Genomic DNA, 25,639 nt, shown 5'->3' on the forward strand with positions numbered 1-25,639 from the left:
CAAGGCCACTTAATATACGATATTTGCCATTATTTTTCTTTATTTGCATTAAGAGGAGATTTAAGAGAATTATAACATTTCTGCTCCAGAAAGAGAAATGCATAATGAAAGTATGAACCTTTCATTCAAAAGTTATCTCTATCTTGGGGCACCTGGATGGCTCAGTCTGTTAAGTGTCCGACTCTTGACTTTGGTTCAGGTCATGATCTCAGGGTCATGAGACTGAGCCCTGCACTGGGCAGCTCCATGGTCAGTGTGGAGTCTGCTGAGGATTTTCTCCCTCTCTCTCTCTGCCTCATCTCTCTTAACTCCCACCACTGTCCTGCTTGCTCGATCTCTCTCTCTCTCTCTCTCTTTTTTTTTTTTTTTAAAGATTTTATTTATTCATGAGAGACCCAGAGAGAGAGAGAGAGAGAGGCAGAGATACAGGCAGAGAGAGAAGCAGGCTCCATGCAGGAAGCCCGATGTGGGACTTGATCCTGGGACTCCAGGATCATGCCCTGGGCCCAAAGGCAGGCACTAAACCGCTGAGCCACCCAGGGATCCCATGGCTTTCTCTTAAAAAAAGGAAAAAGGTTATCTTTATCTCAAAGAGGTACAGTTAATATACACAGATGAATAAAGTAAAACCTATACAGGGCATCCCACAGCTGAAATGGTCTCAAGTGAGACCTGTCAGATCTCAGAATATAAAAATCAGACATCTACACTGAACTGCAGGTAGTCACACCTCAGAAAGCAGAAGACATACCTTAGCTGATGTTATTCATTTACTTGATAGTAAAATTTAAATATGTCTTTGTTAAACAGTGTGTGTATATATAGATAGATAGATAGAAACAGATAGGTGTTCTGAACCCTTTTAAACCTATTTCCTAAATTTTATAAGTATTCGCCTTATTTTGAAAATCATTGAGGTCCTTTTTTTCCCCAGAGGGCTTTAAAATAACAGCAGAAAGGGGGGGGGGATCCCTGGGTGGCTCAGCAGTTTGGCGCCTGCCTTTGGCCCAGGGCACGATCCTGGGGTCCTGGGATCGAGTGCCGTGTCGGGCTCCTTGCATGGAGCCCGCTTCTCCCTCTGCCTGTGTCTCTGCCTTTCTCTGTCTCTCTATGTCTATCATGAATAAATAAATAAATCTTTAAAAAAAATAACAGCAGAAAGGGATTTTTAATATTTAGAAATCAACCCAGAGAAGTCAAGCAGAAGGTCACATGGGCAGAGGCAGGACACCTGCCCCATAGCTGGTGCTCTGTCTTCTATGCCCCAAAAGGACAGGTCCTAGTCTACTTCCCAGCGTCACAGATGGTGGAATGGAAGATGTTGAACACAATCCTTTAGAGAGACTAGGGCATTGCCAATGCCTAATTCTTTTTTAATAAGCCATTCTAGATAGAGAAAAAAATTCCCTGAAGTTGCTTAGATAATACAAAATAGTCCAGCATACATGAAAGCTTGCAAAGTGGGGAAGTTAGAAGATATCTGTATGCACAGTATTGTCCTTCCTATTACCCTGTGTCCCTCTTTAAGAAGGAAGAGTTCCTTTGGATCTAAGTATGTAAGACACATACACCCTTCCCTAAGGCAATCCAGAATTCCACAAAGGATCCTAGACAGAGCAAACTCTAGTCTTAGCCCAATGCAAAGCATACTCTGCCTGACATCATCAACACAGATGTGCCCCCAAAGCTAACATCAGAGCGATGTGCACAAACATGCACATGTGCTCCAAGTACAAACTTGGTATTGGCAATTGCTCAATATCCACTCGTCTCACTTGTATTTAATATTAATTCGGTTTTGAATCATTCTCAAAAACTTGGGTATTGCCATCATAGGTGTTTCTTGACTTAAAAAAAAAACAATCATTATTGCTCCATTAAGAAATCTTTTTAGTCTCACCACCCTCAATTGCTACCCACATCAAAGTAAACATGAAGAAATAAGATATTGTTGAGTAAGGTTAAGATTTGGCAGGACACAAACCATTGCAATATTTACATCTTCTCATTCTTCCCACCTCCCAGAAGAACCCCCAATTTTTCAATTCCCTTGAGAATGATGCCATTAATAGATGGCAGAAAGAATACATAAGAGGGTCTTATAAAAGCCAACACCACTGATGAGCTTTTCCTTGGAATTCAGTCCCAGGAGAAAGAAATCTATGACTTGATTTACAGTAAGACTCATCTATGACATGGTATAAGCTCTAAATCTCAAGGTGTTATTTCTGGACGGCATGGAGGGGACCTGGGGACTTGTCAGACATGTCCAATCTCAGCTCCACTTTAGATCTATTGGATGAGAAACTCAGGGGTAAGGTCCAGCAGTCTGCATTTAATAAGACTTCTAAGTGATTCTGATGCACAGTCAAGTTTGAGAAACATCTGAGAAAAGGGCGCCAGAGTCAGGCTTTGTAATTGATGCAGCCACACAGACTGGCCATAGGCAGATGCATGTGGAGCAGGTCTAGGTTTTTCCCCCCAATGAAGAGAAACATTAATAGCATAGACAGGCTTACCTTGGAGTTTTCCATCACACTCTCAATGCAATCAAAGTAAGAGAGGTCACTGACAGGTTCATTAGGATTGTCCAACATCCCCTTGACAGTCTACAGAAGGAAAACACAACTTAAAGAGCAAGCAAGTGATATAGAACAAGAGAAATTCAATGTAAAATACTAACTATTTGCTTGCACTCTACATATAGCATCCTGGTCATGATCATTCATTTATCCACATCCTTGAGAGGAATTTAGAGGGTTTTATGTGTGACTTCAGATTTCCTCCTACCAACATTAACATTGATGGAAGGGAGGAGGATGTCTCAGGTTAGCTTCGACAGAGAATCTCCTGTTTACAATTGTGAAGGAGAAGCATGGTATCCACAAAAGGGAGAGATTTTTTTTTTCCTTAAGAAAATCTAAAAGCTAATGCAAGGCAATGGTCAACTAGCATGATTTCTCTGCTGGGTAACTCTGAGGAGTTTACCTTTCAAGGATATGTTAACTTATTTCTACGTGAAGAGACCCCTCAGTTTTCAATTCTGGAATCTTTTAATGCATGGGCATGAAAGAAGGTAACACCCCCAAACTGCCCACTGGGATGGTTCATTTGTTTTTAAATTTAAAAAGTACAGAAAATATTCAGTCCTCTTTAGGAGTAGCAGGGTATGGGGCTTGCCCCATTGTCTCTAGTCCACCAAAAATCTCTCTGGGTCATATGTTGTAACATCTCTAACAGTCATGTATGAGGGAATTTGCCAGGGGAGCCATCCAACCTTCTCCCCAGTGAGTGTGTCCACCAGGACCCAGCAGCTTTTGGGGCACAGTCAACAAAAAGACACAGTCATTTGAGTTACCAAGGATTGGGGGAGGTCATGGTGGAAACTGCTGAGTTATGAAGTTAAGGATCTCAGGAAAGAAGGCAGCATAAAGGAGTTCATTTCATTGAAGAACCTCCTCCCACCCTTCCCACAATCAAAATGGTTTTAGTAACAGTCCTGAAAGAGTCATGATTTTGGCAACCAAGGGTACCATTGAAGGACAGAGTTTTTGTATCTGGGCCTATAGATTTGATTTAGACCAAAAGCCCACATATCATATTTGTGAATGTGAACAGACCAGGACAGGATAGTAATTAGCCCAACGTAGGAAACAGCCTCCACTGTTTTCAGAATGCTTGAGTCCTGTGGTAACAAGCCTCTTGTTGCCTCCAGCTGTGCACACTGGCCGATCGCCACCAGCAGACAGGGCCTCAATCAAGCCCTTCAAAAGCTGCAATCAGACCCCCTCTGGCATGGTGGGTATTCCCGTGCTAATCATCCAGAAAACTAAAGGTAAGCCAGGTACAACCAATCCGTATCTACTGAGATATCTATTTGGCTATTTCAATACAACCTGTACTGGTTACGACTGCTTTGCATACAAGTGGGTACACTGATTTTCTGTTTACCGCATACATCCTGTGGGCACAGACGAATTTTCCATTATAAATAAACCTTAAGTATGAATGTAAATTGAAAAGCATGCACACTGTGTTCTGGGCCTCTACAGGTCACATAGTCACCTTGATTGTGTAGTTAAGTGTTATTCCTAGGTTTCCACTAATGTGCCCCCTACAGTGACTAAAATAAAACATATGGGAAAATCATTTTATTCAAAAAGAACATCTATCCTGGCTTCTCCCAACTGCCCCAACACAATGACTCCAAAACTTTTTAGGTAGAAATTGCTCATCTTCAGCCTACACCCAGGCCTTTTCCTATTTGAAATAGAGGTCTTTAACAAAATAACTCTCATCCTAGTGGTAAAAGGGGAAGCAGAGATGATAAGACAATTCCATCAAATCTTTAATATCTTTCCACTAGGATTAAAACTTTGGTTCCCAGTAGTTTTCCAGTAAGGATATAAGGCAAAAACAGAGGAGAAGAAACTGACCCTTTCTGGGAAGGACAGAGAGTCAAACCCTCTTAAATCCCAGTGACCTTTCTAGGAACCTACCTCGAGCTCCCGCAGGGCATTATCACATTCTTTCTGGCCTGGAGCTTGCTGGGTGCACAGAGTAATGAGCTGATTGATACTCTCTGTCACAGCTCTGTAACAGAAACAGATAAAGGGTTTTTGTTTTGTTTTATTTTGTAAAGATCAACAGTAATTTCCCCAACAATGTTTTGTAAGATCACCAGAAATACAAGGAGTTCACTATAAAGGCTAAGGTCCCCGTGAGAGCTCTTCGACAAGGCTCTGAACAACCAAAAATAAACCACAACCAGCAAAGATAGAATGAGTGTCCCCACTTTGCCTGTGATTACTCATTTGGTTTCCCTTTAAAGGGTACTAATGGTTCTTTTAGGAAAGTATGACTATCTTTTAATATATTCTTAGGAAAGAATTCACAACAAAGTTGCAAATAGCAAAGAGATCATATTAACACTGTTTTTAAATATCCTTCATTAGCAACCCATAAGGAATAAGATGATCTGAGGCTATTTTGGATAGCTTTTGTATAGCTTGGAATGTTTTATATATTTTAAAACATAGCAGGCATACATACAATAAACTGCTCATGATTTTAAAATCTCTTCTTTCCACGAAATTCTACATGATTCGCTAGTTCCTAGAAGCTATTCCCAAATTATCTTTAAAACAGCTCTTTTAACATTAATAGGAATTAGAGACTCTTGATTTTATATATGTGTCTATTCTTAGAACTTGAGAGGCAGCTCGGAGTTTCTTCTCTATTGGCAAGGATTCCACCTCTCCTAAGCAGCCTCTGCTTAACTCCTGCTTAGGTTAGACTACAGATCATTTAGAAAGTCATGGTCCATTCTGAGTTAATTCTTATATAAGGTGTGAAATATGGGCCCAGGTTCTTTTTCTGTGGGTAAGGGGTGGCTTATGTAAATCCAATTATTCCAGCACCCTTCATTTAAAAGGCTATTCTTTCTACATTGCATTGCTTTTGTAACTTTGTTGACAATCCCTGGGCCATGTTTATGTGGGTCTACTTCTGGACTCTGTTACATTGACCTATGCGTCTAATCCTTTGCCAATACCACAGTTTTTTTTATATTCTTAAAATTGAATACTCTTGTGTTTTAGAAATGGAAAAAAAACCACAACAAAACAAACCAAGAGATAGGAGAGAATTTTCTAAGGGGATGCTACAAATAAGCAGCAAAAACCACACTTGAACCCATGACTCTCTGACTCCAAAGCCAGACCTGTAACCATTTTTCAGCACGGTCATAACTTGTCTATATTCCGGCAGGGCCCTAACCTCTATTCATAGATCCTAACCACTGCAGCTAAACCTGCAACTTCAAGTAAAACAAAGAAAAACAAGATAGAGCACACTTGCTGTTAATCATTAGCGCTGCCTAATATAAAAGAGGCCTCATTTTATTAAATTGGCTTTGCAGCTTCCCACAGAATATCAAATTAGATGGAAAATGATGTTGCCAATGTACAAAGGCAATCAGCTTAATTATTTGATGAGGAGATACTGCTTTGAATTTTAAATTTAGCTAAGGAGGATGGGAAGAAGAAAAACATTCCTGAACTCAAGAAAGAATCCCAAAATAGTTTTTGTAAGATTCACTCTAGCAATTCATTTATTTGGAGCAAAGTGCTTAATTAAGGTGTCAGAGCAGCACTGGGTTCTCTGTGGTGGAAAGCAAAACAGTAACAACTGAGATAGCAGGACAATTCTGGGTATCTTGGAGGGTGTGGCCCCTGATATATCCTCTAGAGGGGTCCCTCAGAGAGTCCAGGGCCTTGTTCCATGTGATAGGCTTCAAGACACACCTCCAAGGGGGCAGGCTGGCATATGTGATGTTCATGTACGAAGGGAGCCAAATGCCCTCAACAGTGATGACACAACACATAAGGATATTTCCACATATCACACCAGTGTTCCATTTAGCTTATTTCTTTCAATGTTTCCTGTGTATCTGCATTTCTTAAAATCTAATTTTTACATAAGGATTTTTCCATTAAAAACTGTTTATAACTGGAGAATCCAGAGACTTTATAGCTGCTTATTGTCCTCATTTTTAAGCTATTTTTTAGATGTGAAAAATTTTCAAATAAAAACTTGGAGTAAGAAAACCTCAAAAGACTAGCAGTCTGTGGTTAGACAATCCATAAAAGTGCCAGCACAGCACTGATGTCTGAATGAGTCACTTGGGTAATAGTGATCCATGACTAGGGAGCATGATTTAGGTATTATTTACCCTCATAACTCATTTTAGAGTCTGGATGAGATAGCTGATAATAAAATAAGTGGCCCAGAGGCAAGAGGTTACGTAGATTTGACAATGAAAAATAGTGTTTTTATGTTTCAAACTATAGCAGTTGGTTGTAAAATCAAAGGATTAGAGGCAACCCAAATATGCAATGACAAAGGACTGATTAAATAAATACATAGCCTACAATGCTATTCTGGGTGCCCATTAAAAGTCATAATGCATAGTATATTCCTACCACAGAAGAATACTCATGGTTCACAGTTAAGTAAAACAAAATTTACAAACATATATACTCAGGAAAAAAAAAATGACGGAACAACATCCCAAAATGTGAGATTTATAATATTTTTAAAGTAATTTTATTTTTAAATAGAAAAATTTAGGGCAGCCCGGGTGGCTCAGCGGTTTAGCGCCACCTTCAGCCCAGGGCCTAATCCTGGAGACCCGGGATCGAGTCCCTGCATGGAGCCTGCTTCTCCCTCTGCCTGTGTGTCTCTACCTCTCTCTCTCTCTTTCTCTCTCTCTCATGAATAAATAAATAAAATCTTTAAAAAAAATAAATAGAAAAATTTAGGTAAATCAAATAAAAATTATGATTTGGTCAACTTACATTGTCACAAAGAGAGACCCAAAGAGAGTATCCTCCTCTGTTCTATATGAATCTAAATAAGCCTGAACAGCAGTTTTAAAATATTTTTCCAAATTTTTTTTTTAAAAAAATGATTAAAGCTACACAAGTTTTTTTTTTTTTAAATACAAAAAAGTTAAAAGTAATTCCCCCATCCAGAAGTAGTGTTTTCTTGTGTTTTGTTATCTATCTAGGCATATCCAGCCACTCTCAGTTGTTTTTTTTTAAATCAGAATTTATAACCTTAGATCTTAAAAAAGGCTTTCTAATGTACAAATTGTTTAGCGTATTGTTTAGCGTTCAAAGATTCTGACTGCATTGATTCAACTAGTTTGGGAGCTCTGGAGGGAAATTCTCAATAGATATGGAGATGGACGAGGGGTGAGAGAAGAAGGTCAACTAATTTGTGCTTTTGATGATCTGTTAAGTATAAATCATCTGTTAAGGAGCTTGGCGGGGAAAACATTGATATCAGACATTTCCCTTCTTCAAGGGAGAGCCTCCTTATGCAGGCAAAAAAAAAACCAGCACCCCAAATTCTACCCACGTGTATTCCCTGGGTCCTACTCTGTACACGGTATGGGAATTAAAAAATAATATAGTTTGTCTCTCTAGGAAAGCAAGGTGATTACAATCTGGTTGGTTGGAGAGGCAGGATAATGAACAGATAAGGCACAAAGAAGGTAAGCCAAAGGAAGCAGTGAAGGCGGTAGGTTGTCAGACGGGATCCCGAACTTCCAAGACACCTGACAGATACATTCTGGGCTTGCTGGGAGCACAGACAGAAGGCACAGGTTCAGCATGGGAGAGCTCAATGTGGACCACAACAATAGGAAAAGCCAGTGAGAGACTGATTTGGATAAAAGGAAGACAACATTCTAGAGGAGACCAACAGACAACCTAGTTTATATTTTTCTATTCTGTAGTGTGGAAGTGCTGCTTGCTGGGTCATTCTTTTTCACCATCTTAGGAGCAGGAGGAAATGTGCTTGGTAGGAACCTCAAAACAAAGGACAGCCCAGGAAGAGGAATCATCTGCAAAGTTCTAGGGAACCCTCAGGAGACAAAGTAGCTCAAAAACTGTCTGGGTCCCAATGCTGGCAGCCATGGGCATGAAGACTTCTCAGCCAGGGAGGCCTTCTGGGCCAGCGTGACTGTTGTGTGAGCAGTGATGCAGAGGAGGCGCTCAGGGGTAGGCCACTCCCTCCATTTTGCAACTGCACCTTGGTTTTCTATTTCTTTGACTAAGTTTAGGGAGAATCAGGCCAGCCCCTGGCCAGGGAAAAAGCTGAGGAACAGCTGGCAAGGAGTCTCCAGCTTTACATAACTCATCAGAAGAGAGCCAGAGCTCAACAATTACACAGGAAGAAGACAAACAAGCTGGGCACTCAATACACTTCGTCCTCACTAAGTACCAGAAACCAAAGGACTGCACTCCTTAAATGTACCTGGGCTCTGATACAGAATGAACAGCAGAGGGAAAGGGGATACTCAGCTGCTTCAGAGCAGGAAGAACATGGCGACTGTCAAGAACAAAGGATTCAAATCTGCTGACATAGGAGACAATGAGGGGCTACGTTGGTCCAGGTCCCGACAATGGCATCCTGGGGCCTTTGGGGGCCATCCACAGGAAGCACAGGCAGGGCTTGGCTGTCTCAGGAATAGAGGGCAGTGGGACTATAGATGAGAGGCAATGGCAGTCAGATCCCTGCCGCTCCAAGGGTGCTCATGTGCAGGGCTGCCGTGGTGTCCAGATGAAATGAGGGGAGCATGCTGTGTGAATGTATGCGCTTCCCCTGCCCTAACACCACCAGGGCCATCTCTGTCTCATCACAGTGTGGGCCTACCCAGTACCCAGTAATGGGCCTAGCCCATTTCGGGCATGTGATAAAAATCTGCCAGATGAATGAATGAATGCATCCTAGCTGTGCAGAGAGCTTCACCTTGGAAGAACAGCTTGCCTGACTCACTGGACCTGTTTGGAGCTTCCACTGGGAAACCACCTCAAGGAGCAGAGCTTCCCAACATGGGCCAAGAAACCAAGGAGAATGTGCCAGCATCTTCTGGCAACAGTTCTGTCCTGAGACAAGCATTTCATGTGATAATTTTTAAGGACGTACTTGGCTGTGAAACCATCAGGCTGGAACTGCCAGTCAATTGCTGAAAGCCAGGACAGAGGCACAGGCACCTCAGTCTCCAGGCCCCTTCCTCAATGTCACCACCAGGGGGCCTTCAGACACTCACAGAGCTGTGCTACCAGCCATTTTCTGTCAGGGCTTGTGTTTCCTCCCTTACCTGGCTTTCGAAAGGCCAGTTTACACTTTCCCCTTCTTCCATGATTTCAGAGAGTGGACAGTGAGTTCTAAGTTGGCAACTGTAATTTTGAAATGATGCACAAAATTGAAGATAATGAAAAACATCTGAGTTCAGATACCTGGAAACATCAATTGCCTTATCCAAAGGCTGTTTGTAGGAAAAAGAGGAATTGAGGAAGGGTTTTATATGAGAAACAGCTGCTCAACAGACAAGCCATCACCCCTCCTTCCTCAGCCCCCACCCTTCGGAGGGCACACACTGGCACAGTCACAAAGCATAAGATGGGGGCAGGGGGATGGGAGATTTTTCCAATCTCCTAGTGGCTCTTACTATTGTTCAAAGCTTAAGTATACACACCTAGGAATAGCTACAGAAACTCAAGTGTTTCCAAGGGACCTGCTCTAAAATGATCTAATTCCACCCCCTACCACTTGCAAATAAATACATACATACTTATATACATACATAAAATAGCACTCCAGGCAAGAGGGGACCACAGACCAGTTTTAACCATAAGCACAAAGATATCTTGTGTACTGAGAACTAACAAGAACTTAGAACTTAAAGATGATGTAGTACCCATACCCATTTTGCAGATGGGAAAGTTGAGACAGGTTGAGAAATCCAATCAATGTATCCCAAGTATGTCAAACATTAAAGCCTGGACTAGAATTCAGGTCTCCTGACTCTGAACTTAACTCAAAAAGACACCATTGAGCACCCAGGGGAGAGAAAGACAGGAAAAAAAGCAAGCAAACAAGCAAAACCAGGTTTTAAAAAAAAAAAAAAAAAAAACATGAAAAGTAGAATTCAAGCTATTCATTTTAAAAATCACTGATCATTTTGAAAAGGTTTCCAAATGCGCTATATATCCTTATTACCCACACTTCATCTCTGACTGCTGTTAGCTTTCCTATATATAGAGTGATGTCAAGTAGTGCTAAGAAAACATGCCTGCAGCACCAGAGAAACATAAAACATCCTACGCCCTCTTGGTTCAGGAAAACGAATGTGGGATTGCTAATACAAAATCTTCCCAGGCTGTCATTGCAATTTCTCCACATACCAGCATTCAATCACTACTTATTGAACTTAATTGCCTGAGTGGCCCTGGAGCAGACGTTGTATTGTATTAACTACCTCCTCAGGTGAAAACAACAGGAAAGAAGGACACTGGCACCACCCAAAAGCTTGGATTCATGTTTTAATATATTTCCCAAAACAATTTATTCCCACCACCACCCCATTCATCCTAAACTGGAACCTTTCTACATGTGACAAATAGGATACATTTAAATTCATCTAATTAACCTTGAGGCCAGGCACACAGTAAGTGCTCCAGAAATGTTGAATGGCTCGTTGGGTGTCATGAATTTTTTTTTAAATACTTTTCTGGATTTTCTGATTTCTTTCAATGAGCACATATTACTTTCATCATCTGAAAGATACAACACTCCTTAAAAAACATCCATTTGAGCCATCCTGTTTATAAATCAATAGCGGCCTTAAGTCTAAGCAAGCTGAAAGGCTATAAGACAGAAAACATATTTAGTGGGGGAAATCACATGAAGATGAGCCAGTTTAATCAAATGTCAGAGTTGCGACTCTGCCTCTGACAACATAAAAACAGCACATCTTTGCTCAGCAAAAGCAGCAGGATGTCAGGCCTATTTCTCACACGCTGACATTATTTAACCACACATGAAAGCACGTTTTGTTCCACTCTTACCTTGCAGCAGCTGCCAGGAGATTTTTTGCATTGGGGGCTCCTGGATCTACAGATAGAGACTTGGCAGCTAACAACAGCTTGCTGGATGCCATAGAGATATTCTTGAGGTTTCCTATCACTTGGATCTGGTCTTCTTTCGTCTGGAAAGTCAAAAGGAGGCAGAGTAATTAGGGCAGCATTCAGAGAGCTGGGAGAAGCATCTTGAAATGGAAGCAAGTTCTCTATAGAGACTGCATTAAAGCCCAATTCGTCTGCAGATGCCTAACTGGTAGAGACACCGCCCAGCATCTACCCTTCCCCAAACAGATATCCAGATCAAGATGCACACAACAGGACAGAAATCCATCCCCAAGTGGGTCAGCCAAGAGCTGTGCAGTCTCACAAGTGCAAGCATTAAACGTGGGGGAGGGAAGGAGAGCACAAGTGCCCCAGTGCACAGACCAGGCCAGGATTCCAGCATCTTGCCCAACAATGCTGGAGTTGTCAAGAAGCTCACACATCTCAGCCTGGCACAAATGACCGGCACTGTCTAGATATTCAGAGCTGATTGCCGCCACGCACCGCCACCCCCCCACCCCACCCCACCCCCTGCCAGAAGTTCCTGACTCAGGGAAAGACACATTTCTCACTTGGCTTACTTCCTGTCTGAGAAACAACCATGTGTAGATAACACAGCAAGACACACTGTGGGAGTCTCCTTTAGGGAGTTCACAGGAGCTAAGAAAAAACAGCTCTGCGAGCTGACACCAGACCAGTCATGTCCCCTTGTTCTGAATAATGGGTTTATCTGTTCATCTCAAGGAGGTAATTTTTAATCATCTGACACTTGGTATTAGACATGGTTCCCTCAAATGGGCCCAGTGAACCTCAAAACCACAGGTTTTTTGTTTTTGTTTTTGTTTTTTTACTATATTATACCACATATGAAGTAGAGGACACAGAGCTGCCCTCCCTCCAAAAAGCTTAAGGAAACCATGAATCCTGCTGGATGATCGTGGGAAAAGTTATCCCTCATCTCTAAGAAGCATTTCACACATCTTTAGGAATGCCAGTCCTGTGAGGTCAGAGCTTTCTAAGCAGCAAAGGAAACACAACGGTGTGACCTGCTGAGAGGTTTCCTATTTGTTTGCCCAGTTCCTATTTGTTTGGCCTTGAGGGCAGACGGTCTACCAGAATAGACAGGCAAGCGTCAACTCTAGTCAGCTATCGCCACACTCACCTGAGCTTGGCCTGCCATCTCAATGCCAGCATCAAGGAATTCATCAAAATCGTCACTAAACTTTCCAGAGGCTGCGGCCAGCTCCCCACTCTGGCCCCGGGTGGCATGGACCACTTCCCCAGCAGACTGGTTCAGATCAGCCGCTGCTTGGTTTAGTTCACTCTGGGCTTCCTGGAAAGGTTTCGTGCTGGGAGGTAACTGCAATGGAGAGAAAAGGCAAACCCCTTAAGACATTTTACTTCGAATCAGGGAAATGAAGGAAGGCTCTGTGGAGGGAAAAACTCCAGGGATGCACTGCTGAATCATCTTGATTCAAAGACTCTGGGTGGTCTGAGCCCACTTCTGTTAAGTCTGACCTTTAACATACATACATTATTTCATTCACTTAAATTTACTCAACACCTATCCTATTCAGTGCTAGACATGGTGGATTTAAAAATCCCCCTGAGGGGGCTACAGGCCCCTCAGTAGCAGAGCCAGGATTCACACCTGGGCAGTCTGACTCCAAGATCCATGCTCTGCGCTACCACTCCATTTTGGATGGAACCTCTCAAAGGTTTAGCTTTCTAGAAATAAAAAGACAGATGCCTTTAAATGTTAAATCCTATTCTTCCAAACTAAGAGCCATCAATTTTTAGTAACCTTTGCTAACATAGCTTTTGGGTGGATCAGAAGTGTCCTTGGTGGGGGTTCCAGAGAGTGAAGCTAAGCTCTATTAGTCATATCATGTACTCTGCTTGCATACCTGGTACGTTCCTGGCACCAGGCAGAGAAGAAATGAGTCCGAGCCTGCCGCTGAAAGGGGCTCACAAAACATGGAACAAGCTCCAAGAGCAAGAAGATTCCTTAGGCTATTCACTCTAACATCTTGGAAACACATGTCCCTCCACCAGCTGACTGTCATCACCAGAGATGTCCTGGTATTAAGTCAGATGATTGCATACCCACCTTTCCTGTTTTCACTGGAATGACCAGAGAGCCAACAGCAACAAGGACTCAAAGAAAAAGTAAACACTTGGGAACTTTGCTGATGGCAAAGCAAAATAAGGAAAGGGAAACTGGGAGACAAAACAGGATTCCTGAAACAGGTTCGCTGTTCAGAGATCCCACAGAAGGGAGAAGATTCCCTCTCACACCTCAAGTGAGCCCAGTCCCCCAGATGCCCCTTCTCACTGCAAAACCTCTCACCGAGTCCACAAGCAGCTTCTTGCTGGACTCGCCAATGCTCTTCAAGGCCACGTCCACATCCTTCTGTCCAGGAAGACAATTCACGCAGTTATTCAAGGAGTGTGAGACGGCTTTGGCCACCTGAATACACAGAGGGAGAAAAGCTCAGTAAGAGAGCAGTTTCGGTGCATACAGTGTTGCAGATGTGTGTGGAACCAGCAGTGACAGTATGCAGAGCTGGAAAGGATGGGGAAATTATCTGCCAGCATCCAGCTGACACCATTTACCATTAAATCACCTCATCAGGGCCTCTCACTGGGATTAACATTCTGTCTTGGCAAAGGGTTAGGCACAGTGATACGGTACACCTTACATGCACCCCAGCATTGGGCTAAGCACAACTATGTGACTCAAACACAAAAGTCTCCAATATTACATCAGGTTCTACAACAAAGATAGCCACCACCAAGAGGATAGAAAGGGCTCCCTTCTTGAGAGCCCTGTTGGGGACACAGAAATGGAAGGAGGCCCTGAGTTCCTCAGGTAAGAGTTAGGTATGATTCTCTCTGTGACACTCTGGTGCCATCACACTCATACCATACTCCACCCAAGAGCAGGTGGTTTCCAGACCAACCTGGGAGTTGCCCACATGCTGCCTCTTTAGGACGTGTGAGGGCTCACCATTTGCACTCTTCAGCGTCCTCAGGTAAAGGGTAAGATCTTTGGAAGTGGGCTGTGTCATTTCCTTTATCCTAAACCATGTTCTCAGCTTCTGGTCTAGAACTTTGCCTAGATGGTCTCTAGCCCGCTAGTTTCATTAGGCTGGCAAAGACTCATTCAAAGAGGCAGTAGAGCGAGTATAAAACTTTGAGTGACCAGACTAAGTATATCTACCTCCCCTCCCAAACTAGGAAGAGGAATATACTTAAGCATATACAGATCCCACACAAACTTGCTGTGTCCTGGCTCCCAAAGTTCCAAGGACAAATTTCAACAGAGCCCTCCCACCCATACTCTTTGTTGACTCAATTAAGCATATCTATTATGGGGAGTACCAGGCAAGATTTACAGAAATGGGTATTGTGTATGGCCAGCATCGGCATAGCACTTTGGGAGGTTTTGAAAATACCCACTGATTGAAAAATGTTCACACCAGAGAAAGAATGCCCAGGGGACAGCCTGTGAACACGACCACCTTACTGATGATCATAATTGCCAATTCTGGGCCTCACCTGGGCTAGTCTCTGCTGACTCTCAGCATCCCCAGGGGCAATCAGGGCCTGCTTGGCTTCTTGGATGAGCATGGCTGAGCCTTCCATCACGTCTCGAGCGGAATCTAACATGGCTTGGGCAGCTGCAGGATCATTTGTGGATGCGGCCACTCCACGTGCAGCCTGGGCCAGTGTTTTCAGAGCTTGGGCTGTCTCTCTTGCGGCCACTCCTGGGGATAAAAGTCCACCACACTTTCTATTAGATTCCATCTAAAAGTCATACTGTACTTGAAAATAAGCCTCTAGAACACAGCTTCTTAGAAAGGAGAGAACCTTCTGAGACATCTTACTTTTCATAAAATTTGAATTGCTATGCTTCTCAAAGTAGCAGCTTATACCACTGGCTCTGGTCCAATCTAAGACATGCTAAACAAGTGCCTTGCTAAAAATGACTTTGCTCTGGCTCCCCTCATACACTCTGCCCTGCAGGTCCGCAGACCTAAAACACCATGTGCAGGGGATCAAGTATACCGATGGATCATTCAGATGCACTTTTCTTCCCAACTGTTTTTATTGGGAAGTCCACATGTGCAGTTCAGTGAAGTTTTACACATTTACAATCACGTAGCCACCATCCAGATGGAAGACAGAGGAGTTTCCATCACCTGTGCCCATCCTCAGTCAAGAACCTCTCATACCAGAAGTAGCTTTTATTACCATTGACTAGTTTTACCAGTTCTCCAACGCCTTGATGATGGGACCTCAAGCATGTATTCTTCTGTGTCTTGTTTCTTTTGCTACCAGAATGCTAGGAGATTCACCCATGTTGTTATATTCATTCTTTTTTCTTGCTATGTAGTATTTCATTATACAAATTCACTATTTGTTTATCCACTCCTCTGCTGATGGACATTTGGACTGTTTTGTGTTTAGTGCTATTATGAATAAAGCTACCAAGAAAGTTCCAATACATACATCTAGGTGGACAGATGGAATCATTTCTCTTGGAAATGAACTGCTGTCATAGAGCAGGTTTAGCTTTAAAGGACACTCTAAAAAGTTTTCAGAATGGTTTTACTATTATACACTCCACCACAACGTATGAGCATCCCAGTTGTTCTACATCCTAGCCAAAACTAGCTACTGTCAGACTTCTTGTTTTAGCCATTCTGGTGGGTGTGCAATTATAGCTTACTGAGGTTTAACTCTTATATCCTTAAGGAATTATGACATTGAGCACTTTTTTATATACTTTGTGGCCATCTGGATAGCCTCCTTTGTGAAGTGCCCATTCATCCTTAAATTCACTTCTAAGGATGATGGGATTTGGTGATAAACTATGAACATAAACTAGTTCTCAAAAACTATAGCACCACCCCCCACAGAATGAGCACAATCTTCCTGACATGGCACCCAGTGCTTGGCATACCCAAGAAGATGAAGGCTAGAAATGCCAGAGCAGGTAACAAGAGAATCTGAACACCCTGAGAAACACAGAGGAGCCCACCTTAAGGCGTATCTCACCAAACTGCTTCCTAGATGAGGTCCAGCACTGAGAGGTATCTTGTCCATGACACACTTTCAGAGGCAGTGTCAGAGCTAGGATCTGACGATCCTTAACTTCTGGGTCAGACTCTGCACAGTGCTCTTTGGGGTAGAGAATTATGACAGATTCTTTTTTTTAAATTTTATTTATTTATTCATGAGAGACACAGAAAGAGAGGCAGAGGGCCCAGGGATCATGACCTCAGCCAAAGGCAGACGCTTAACCACTGAGCCACCCAGGTGCCCCACTATGAGGGATTTTTGTTAGAACATATACCATATGAAAATGACACATTAATTTCTCTCTCAGCTTTAAGGTGACTTGTCCAAAGGCTTCAGCTGGATGGTCTCTGGGTGCCAATGAGACCACCTTTCACCAGCTGTTGCTTCTGCTGTGTCAGCAGAGACACAGCAGGTGGTCCTCTCCTTACTGAGGACGAGGCACCATAATACAATTATGTGAAAGCCCCCCCCCCCATCCATAAAACAAGACAACTCTGCAGTGCTGCAGACTTGCTAATCTGTAAATATTTAGTAAGTCACACAGCTGGGACATAACTCTATAATCTAATCAGGGCAAATTACAAAGCTGCCAATCTACCATTTATCACACGGCACTTCTGAATGGAACATGTGGGATGGAAGAATTTTAAACAAAGTGGTTTTTTTTTTTCCTTTTTTATGGCAAAGGGGAAGCTCAGGAGAGAAAACACAAAGATAAATAAAGTGAAGGTGAAGGAGAGAAACAAGCTGAGCAGAACAGTCAATTCCTTTTTATGTCTGAGCTTCTGGCACAGAGTTGAAAGATGCCCTTGCTCAGAAAGGCACCAGATGTGGTTAAGACCTCATCTAGCTCTGGCTCTGCTGCTGATTAGCTGTGTGGCCTAGACTGCTGCCTTTTCCCTCGGGGCCTCCGGTTCCCACAGGCTTTAGGAGAGGCTGAGATCACTGCTCTGTTGAAAATTCTGGGTGTGATTTCTAGACATCTCTTGCCTTTCCATTTATTATACAGTCTCCTGAGGCCATTTCTATTTGAGCTGTATATGACTTTGAAAGAATAAAACATTTATCATACACAATTAGAAAATTCATGTTTATGCAAAAATCATTTAGTGAAAAACCTTTTATAGAGCCAGACAATTTTTTAAAACGCAGAAACCAGAGGAACTGAATGCCAAAGCTTAGGCTGATTTATCCCATGTGTTTTCCACTGAGGACTCACTAGGAAATCTCAAGGCACCTCAAGGATCCTCTTTGGAGGGATCAGGTTTCCAAAAAGAGGAAGCTACACCATCAAAGAATGAAACAAGATGACAAGAGGCCGGGGAGCCCAATGAACATCTATGGCTGTACACACAGCTCAGTTCAGAGCAACTTCTCAATGGTAGTGATGATACTCATATGGGTCAGGTCTCCAGGCAAACACCAAATGAAAATGTTCCTAGAGTCCATGGTACATTACAAAGCCAGAAATGCCAGTGGGAAATACAAAAGCAGATCACTGTGGCAATAACCAGTGAATAACCACAATTCTTTGAAGACACAGATTACTTTCACAGTCTTCTTGCTATCTGGACCTTAAATTATGTTTAGGAACAGAGCCTTAGGAAGATAGATCAGTGATATGTGATGTAGTGAAATGCTCTGTAATGGTGCTTATTGTTGATTAGCATTCATGTAGGTTGTGTACAGACAGCACTAGACCACCTGGCAAACTTAGGTAAAAACCTGGTATGACATAGGTTTTTAATCTGTTACACAGAATCTGAAAAGGGGTCTATGCACAACTGTATTCAGCCAAGCAGAAATGTAGTTTGAATACTGCCCTGGCCAAACAAAAACACATCTATGTTAGAATCCAGCCAGTCGGCAGCTCACATGTAACTCCTGAATATCCTGCATACCTCCCTTGAGGATGCAAGGAGAGCTGAGGCCCTGGGGAGAAGATGTCCACATGTGTGCTCTCTCCTTGCTTCCAATCCATTCGCCAACTTGCTGCACTTGCCTTCAACAAGAAGAGTGACTCTGTTTTCCTCAAAACCAATGGATGCTTCTTCCTAAGTCTCTCAGAGGACCTTCTGGGTAGCAACGATCTCTCTGACTCTAGAAATATCTCTTTCCCAGTTTCCTTGCTCTTCTCCAAGGTTCTATATGTTTTCACTTCTTTCAAAGATTTCTAATGCTGCTTAGATTTCTTCTTCTTAAGTATTTGGGTTCTGCAGGGTTACATCTGACAACCTTCTTCTTACTCTATTATTCCCCCAGGCAAACTTATCTACTCTTCCACAGTTTCAATTATTATCATTGTATTAACATTAAAAATCGTTGTCTCCAGCCCAGCTTTCTCTATTGAGTTCCAGAGGCAAATTCCTAGCTGCCTAATGGGCACCTGGACTTGGGAGATCCTACAGATGCTTCAAACTGAATGCATTTACAGGTGAACCTAGCATCCCTAGACTCTAGCCCATGCCACACCTGCCCATGGCCTGATGTTTCCATCATGGTAATAAACACACATCTTCATTTGGCCCAGGCCAAACACTTAGAGCTGTCCACGTTGCTTTCCCTACTCCCATTCTGGCCAGTTCCTGACCAGTCTCTAACAGCTTTTAGGTCTCTCTTTAATCCATCCCTTCATTCCTGCTACAGGTCATGCTCATCTCTCACATGGATGAAGGCAGCAGCCTTCACACTGGTCTCACTGCCTTCAACTTTGTTTCCCTCCAATTTATCTGCATACAAGAGGAAGGACAACCTATTTAAAAGACAATCAAAACCATGTCCATGGATGAAAACTCTTCTATGTTTTCACATGCTCGTAGATTAAGTTTTCAATGATTTAAGTTGGTTTATCTGATCTAGCTGCCCTTTCCAGGCTTAATGTCTTGCCTTTTACATGAGTCCTCTTCAGATCACTTTGTCAGCCTTCTTTTACCTTTGGAACTTAACCACTGTTCCCACTTTCCCAACCACCCATTCAGTACCTGCCAAAACTAAATGGGACTATTTCTAGGCTGCTTTTCACACACAGACTAGACAGTCTGTCATCCTGGATGTTATCAGTATGAGATGATGCAACCTGTAAAGCAGCCTTCCTTCTGCTAAAGAGTCATTTCATCAGCTACACCAAATCTGGCAAGATTCCATAAATGTGTAGAAATTTTTGAAACTCATACCTCTCATTTCTTAAATCTTATCCCTCTGTGTATCCCTAATTTCTTAGAAGAAATCTAAGCAGCATTAGAAATCTTTGAAAGAAGTGAAAACATATAGAACCTTGGAGAAGAGCAAGGAAACTGGGAAAGAGATATTTCTAGAGTCAGAGAGATGGTTGCTACCCAGAAGGTCGTCTGAGGCTCTCTGTTTTGTAGGAATTTATAAATACTTTTCCTTCTCCTTGAATGCTAAAAGAACACTAAGCAGTTCTTAAAACCCTGATCAGATGGCCAGTTTACTCTTTACACTTTCCCTTACTCTCCTATTAGGATAAAATTCTTATTACTGCAGGTATTATACTCTAAAGAACTCTTTTTGTGCTCCTATTGTCCCTATTCTGAAAGTAATAAATATACACAGAGGGATAAGATTTAAAAAAAAAAAAAAGAAGAAGAAGAAGAAGAAAGCAGAGGACTGGGGAGCAGATACAGGGTTGCCTTTCCCCTAAAAGCATTCCTTCATTTGTACACTGTTGCCCAGAAGCTGAGCAAAACTTCCTGCAGTCTCATGGGGATAGGAGGATTAAAAGCCACCCTTCTAAGCCCATGGAAGAGAACAGCCCTGGTAATCATCACAGATGTTCTTATGGGATACACAAAGGGCTATGCCCTGTAAAACCAAATGGAAATAGCACAATTTCCAACCAGCACAGTCCCTGCTCATATTATGTTGATCTGCCTAGGTGTTCACTACAGGCCAGAAACAAAGAATAATCCTCCACAGGGAAAGAAACACAATCCAGAGCTTCAAACTATCTCTTTAGTTTAAAATACCACCGTCTAGCATTAAATTAAAAAATATCAGAAACACCAGGAGGAAGACCAGCAGCTGAAAACTAAGAGGAGAGAAATGACAAACCAGGAATTCCGGCCCACAGGTGATCCCGATATCAGAATTACTGAACCAGTACTTTCAATAACTCATGGTAACTATGTTGAAGAAATTAGATGGCAAGATAGAAAATTTCAGCAGAAAAAAAGGAGGATTTAAGAAAACTATCAAATGGCTATTCTCAAACTGAAAAATAGGACATTTTAAATTAGAACCTCTGAAAAGGGGCACCTGGGTGGTTCAGTGGTTGAGCATCTGCCTTCAGCTCAGGTCATAATCCTGGGGTCTTGGGGTCCTGGGATGGAGTCCTGCATTGCATTCCCCTGTGGGGAGCCTGCTTCTCCCTCTGCCTATGTCTTTGCCTCTCTCTCTCTGGGTCTCTCATGAATAAATAAATGAAATCTTAAAAAAAAAAAAAAAAGAAGAGGTTAAAAGCAGAATAGACCTGGCTAAAGAGGCCAAAGAGAGGAACAGTGAGCTTCAGACTGATCAAATGAGAATATGGAAGATAAAGCATGGAGAAGAAAAAATCACAGCAAGTACAAGAAAGATTAAGAGACACATAAAACAGTGGAAATGCCCAACATATATGGTAACTGGAATCTAGGGAGAAGAGAAAAAAACTGGGGTGGAAACACTATTTGATAATACAGAGCATGAGAGTTTTCTAAAACTGACCTAAGACAACAAATCCCATTTTCAAGCAGTACTACAAACCAAAGCAGGATAAACACCCTATAAAACTTCTAAATGCACAGTGCTTTAAAACAGACTGAAAAATTTAAAAAGCTAGTAGAGGGGAAAAATAAAACCATATTACCATCACAAAAGGAGACTGACACCTGACTTCACAACAGAAATAAAGGAAGCCAGAAGACGATGGAATAACATCATCAAAGTTCTGGCAGGAAAGAACTACCACCTTAAATTTTATAAGTGAAATTCTCTACCAAAGATAAAGGCTAAACAAAGGCAGTTTTAGACAAACAAAAATGGACAGACTTTGTTACTGTTAAAGTCACAATGAAGGAAGTGAGGGGACTTCTTCAGGCAGAAAGGAAATAATCCTTGCTGGGGGCACATGGTAAGAGAGTAAGCTTAATTAAAGAACACTGAAAACGGTAAATGTGGAGGCAAATCTAAAGGGATACTGACTGTATGAAACAATATGGAGACTGTATGGAGACGATTAAAACATCTGTATAATTATAGTACACAATGACAACACAGAATGAGCTGGAAGAAAGGTAAAGGGAGTTCAAGTGTCCCAAGACTCTTACACTGTCCAGGAAGTATACACATACTAACTTATATTAGACTTTTAAAAATCATAGAAGAGTCAATGAATATAAAACTAACAAGCTAATCAAGGAGAGAGAAACAGAACCTAACAGATACCTATGGATCTGAAGAAAGGCAAGATAGGAGCCCAGGATAGATAAGTCATTCAGAAAACAAAGGGTAAAAGGATAGATTCAAACTCCAATGCATCAGTAATTACATTACAGGTAAATGGAACAAATATTCCAATTGAAAAGAGACTGAAGAGCCTCAGTGGCTCAGTCAGTTAAGCATCTGCCTTCAGCTGCAGTCATGATCCTGGATCCTGGGACTGAGCCCCATGTTGGGCTCCCTCCTCAGCGGGAAGTCTGCTTCTCCCTCTTCCTCTGCCACCCGCACCCCCCACTCCTGCATATGCCCCCTCTCTCTCTTTCAGATAAATAAGATCTTTAAAAAAAAATTTTTAAAGAGATTGTTGTATCAACAACCTCTCCCTCTGCAAAAGAACTACATGATGCCCACAAGATACAAGTTAAATAAAAGCATATAGAAAAACTGAAAATGATAAAATGAGATATATCATGTGCATTACAATGAAAACAAATGTGCAAACTATATGCATAAAACTATAAAATATTATAAGAAAAATCTAAGTACGTGGAGGGACATGCCATATTTGCAGATAAGAAACCTCAAGAATGTGAAAATGCCACTTACTCCCAAATTGATTCAGTGTAAATCCAGTTAAAAAAAAAAAAAAAAGGAGAATAGAAACTAACAGGCTGATTGTAGAATTTATGTGGAAACACAAAGGGCTAAGAATAGTTAGCACTACTTGAGAAATAACAAAGTCAGAGGACTTACATAGCCAGATATTAATAGTGAAAAATTGCAGTAATTAGGAAAATGTGCTACTAAGGGAGGGACAAGCAATTAAGTTACTGGAAAAGCAGCAAAAGATTAAAAACCAATTTTCATGTAGATTTCACTTAGCAACAAAGTGGCATTGAAGACCACTGGGAAAGTGAAGATTTCTTCAGTGAGTGGCACTGGGTCAAACAGATATCCAAGGGAAAAATCAGTAAGGACCCTCTTTGCTCATATACAAAACCCAACTGCAGATGAACTGCAGTTCTAAGTATAAGAAGTAAAACAACAAAGCTTCTAGACTGTAATAGAAGAGATTACCTTAATGATTTTGGAGAGGCAATTTTTTTTTTAAAAAAAGACAAAGTTAGTAACCACAAAGGAAAAGCATTATAAATTGAACTATATTAAAATTCTAAAAAATCTGTTCATCAAGAAAAAGCTTTGAGAGTGAAAGGTAAGCCCCAAGATAAAAAAAATACACATAAGTGAAGAATTCCTATAACTAAGACAAAGGTAACTCAAGGTGGTTGTTTTTTAAAAGAAAAAAAAAAAAAGCAAAAGGCAGGAACAGACACTTCACAAAATGTCCAAATGGCCAATTAATATGTGAAAAACTCCTCAATTGCATTGCTCATCAGGACAATACAAATTAGAGCCAAAATATGATACTACTACACACTCAGCAGAACGGCTAACAACACTGGCTGACAACAAAAAGTGAAGACAAGAATGTGAATAATTGTAATGTTGGGCAGTCCCAGGTGGCTCAGGGGTTTAGTGCCTCCTTCAGCCCAGGGTGTGATCCTGGAGACCAGGGATCGAGTCCCACGTCGGGCTCCCTGCATGGAGCCTGCTTCTCCCTCTGCCTGTGTCTCTGCCTCTCTCTTTTTCTCTCTGTGTGTCTCTCATGGATAAATAAAAATAAAATTCTTAAAAAAAAACCTGTAATGTTCACACATGGCTGGCAGGACATGGGTGGACATTAGCATAGTCTGGGACCCAACAATTCCATTCTAGGTATCTATTTAGAAAATGCTTATCTATGTTCACTAAATAGCATGTACTAGAACAACTCATAGCTTTATCCATCGATAGTATAAAGAGTCGCCAACAGGTATATATACATAATGAAATATTACAGTAAGCAACACAAAGGAAAGAATTGTTTCCTACTTTCCTACATCACATGCATCGCACATCAGAATGCCAGAGAAAGCAGTGAAAACACACAGACACTCCTTACACAATTCCATTCATAGTTAAAAATAGGCAAGTCAACTTGTGCTGTTACAAGTCATGGGTGTTTACCTCTGGGGGACAGGAGGAAATATAATGATTGGCAGGGAGCACAGAGCATATCTGGGTGCTGAAAATGTTCCACTGCTTGATCTTGGTGGTGTTTTTTTTTTTTTTTTTGCGTGCATTCAAAGTATGATAACTCATGAAGGTATACATTTAGGACTTTAACAGCTCTCTTCTAGATGCTTACTTCAGTAACAACATATATTTTATGAAGTCAAGCAGTACTACTGTATAACAAAAGCAACAATCTAGAACCACTCCTTCCCATCCCATTCCCCGCCTAGAGCCACTCAACTCTGAGCTTTCTTCTGACACATTTCCTATTTCCGAGTAATGGGCCTGTAATGAAACTTCTCAATGATTCCATTTTAGGTAGCTAGAGTCTTCCTATTATACCTATTTCCTACTAGGAAGACATTTCCCTATATAACCTGGTGTTTTTCCTAGAGTTGATAATTATATGATCTGTATCTTTTATAGCCTCATGTTTAGGGGTGTTTCCTGTCCATACGGATAGCTCATGTCTCCAATACTCAAATCCCTCAGGGTTTTGCAGCACATACTAGACTGTCTCTTGTGGCTGTCTTATCCCTGGAGATCTTTAGTTTTTGTTCACTGGCTTTATCAGCTACCACTCATGTTTCTTCCCATCTTCACAAATTTCACTGGCGTCTTATTTGTTGCCATCTTTTTCTTTTTGACCTTTTTTTTAAAAAAAAAAAATCCTTTAATTTAGTGAGATTTCAAGAGTTATACAGAGATAGTCCTAGAAGTCTATAATTATAGTCTCTTAGAGTCTAGAAGGGGTGACCCACAAATAATTTGGGGCATTCATATTTTATTCCTTTTTGTATGCTTAGTATCAAGCCCAATAATGAAGCACATGGAAAGTGCTTGAAAAAATCTGTAAATTGCTGTTGAAAGACAAAGTCAGGTTCATGTTCAAACCAATGAACTCCAGCTACTGACCCCCAACACCCACCCCAGCAGTCTATATCTGGCCACAGGGCAGCACAAAAGGTGTGAGTCTCACCTGTGTAGTGCTCATTGCCTTGGGCAGCACAGGTCAGGAGCTGTGCCATGGAGGAGCCCACTGCCTTGGATGTACTTCCTAGGTCTTGAGCGCATTTTTCCAGCTAGAAGAGTTTTCAAGGGGGAAGACAGTTTAGAAGAATGGCAACATACACTGAAGTCTTAGCACACAAACAATGCACGTCAGACTGTGGCTCTTAGTTCTTTCCCACCTAAGAGTAAACAGTGTGACAGAGGGGAAAGAGCCCATCCTTCAGAATAAACAAAACTGGGTTCATGCCCCAAATGCTTCTTGCTCCCAAATGCTAGCTGTCAGAGACTGGGCAGGTTACTGAACCTCTCCCATGCCTCAGTTTCCTGAGGAGATCCTAATACTTCAGCTCAGAAAGTTCTGAGAATCAATGACAGTACTCAGCAAATGGTAGCTATTAGCATCATGTCTTTAGAAGCTAATTTAGAAAGTCTGCAACAAATCCTTAGTGAGAATTAATTATGCCTTGGCAGGAAGTGGGCAGACATCCAGCGGTACCGCCTTCCTGGCATGT

At 41.8% G+C, this 25,639-nt stretch overlaps 1 protein-coding gene across 6 annotated transcripts in view; it reads right to left on the reverse strand.

The window, feature by feature from the left end:
- TLN2 (talin 2) overlaps window positions 1–25,639 on the reverse strand; it is a 418,441-nt gene that overhangs the window by 92,320 nt on the left and 300,482 nt on the right. For all 6 annotated transcript variants that reach the window (XM_041740721.1, XM_041740682.1, XM_041740692.1 and 3 more), the window contains 7 exons: window positions 25,096–25,198; window positions 15,039–15,247; window positions 13,828–13,947; window positions 12,640–12,837; window positions 11,421–11,560; window positions 4,500–4,593; window positions 2,520–2,609 (listed from right to left, as the gene is read on the reverse strand). In XM_041740721.1, coding sequence (XP_041596655.1) covers window positions 2,520–2,609; window positions 4,500–4,593; window positions 11,421–11,560; window positions 12,640–12,837; window positions 13,828–13,947; window positions 15,039–15,247; window positions 25,096–25,198 — 954 coding nt within the window. The remainder of the gene's footprint in view (window positions 1–2,519; window positions 2,610–4,499; window positions 4,594–11,420; window positions 11,561–12,639; window positions 12,838–13,827; window positions 13,948–15,038; window positions 15,248–25,095; window positions 25,199–25,639) is intronic.

The sequence above is a fragment of the Vulpes lagopus genome, chromosome 2 (genome assembly GCF_018345385.1).
Source record: "Vulpes lagopus strain Blue_001 chromosome 2, ASM1834538v1, whole genome shotgun sequence".
NCBI lineage: Eukaryota > Metazoa > Chordata > Mammalia > Carnivora > Canidae > Vulpes > Vulpes lagopus.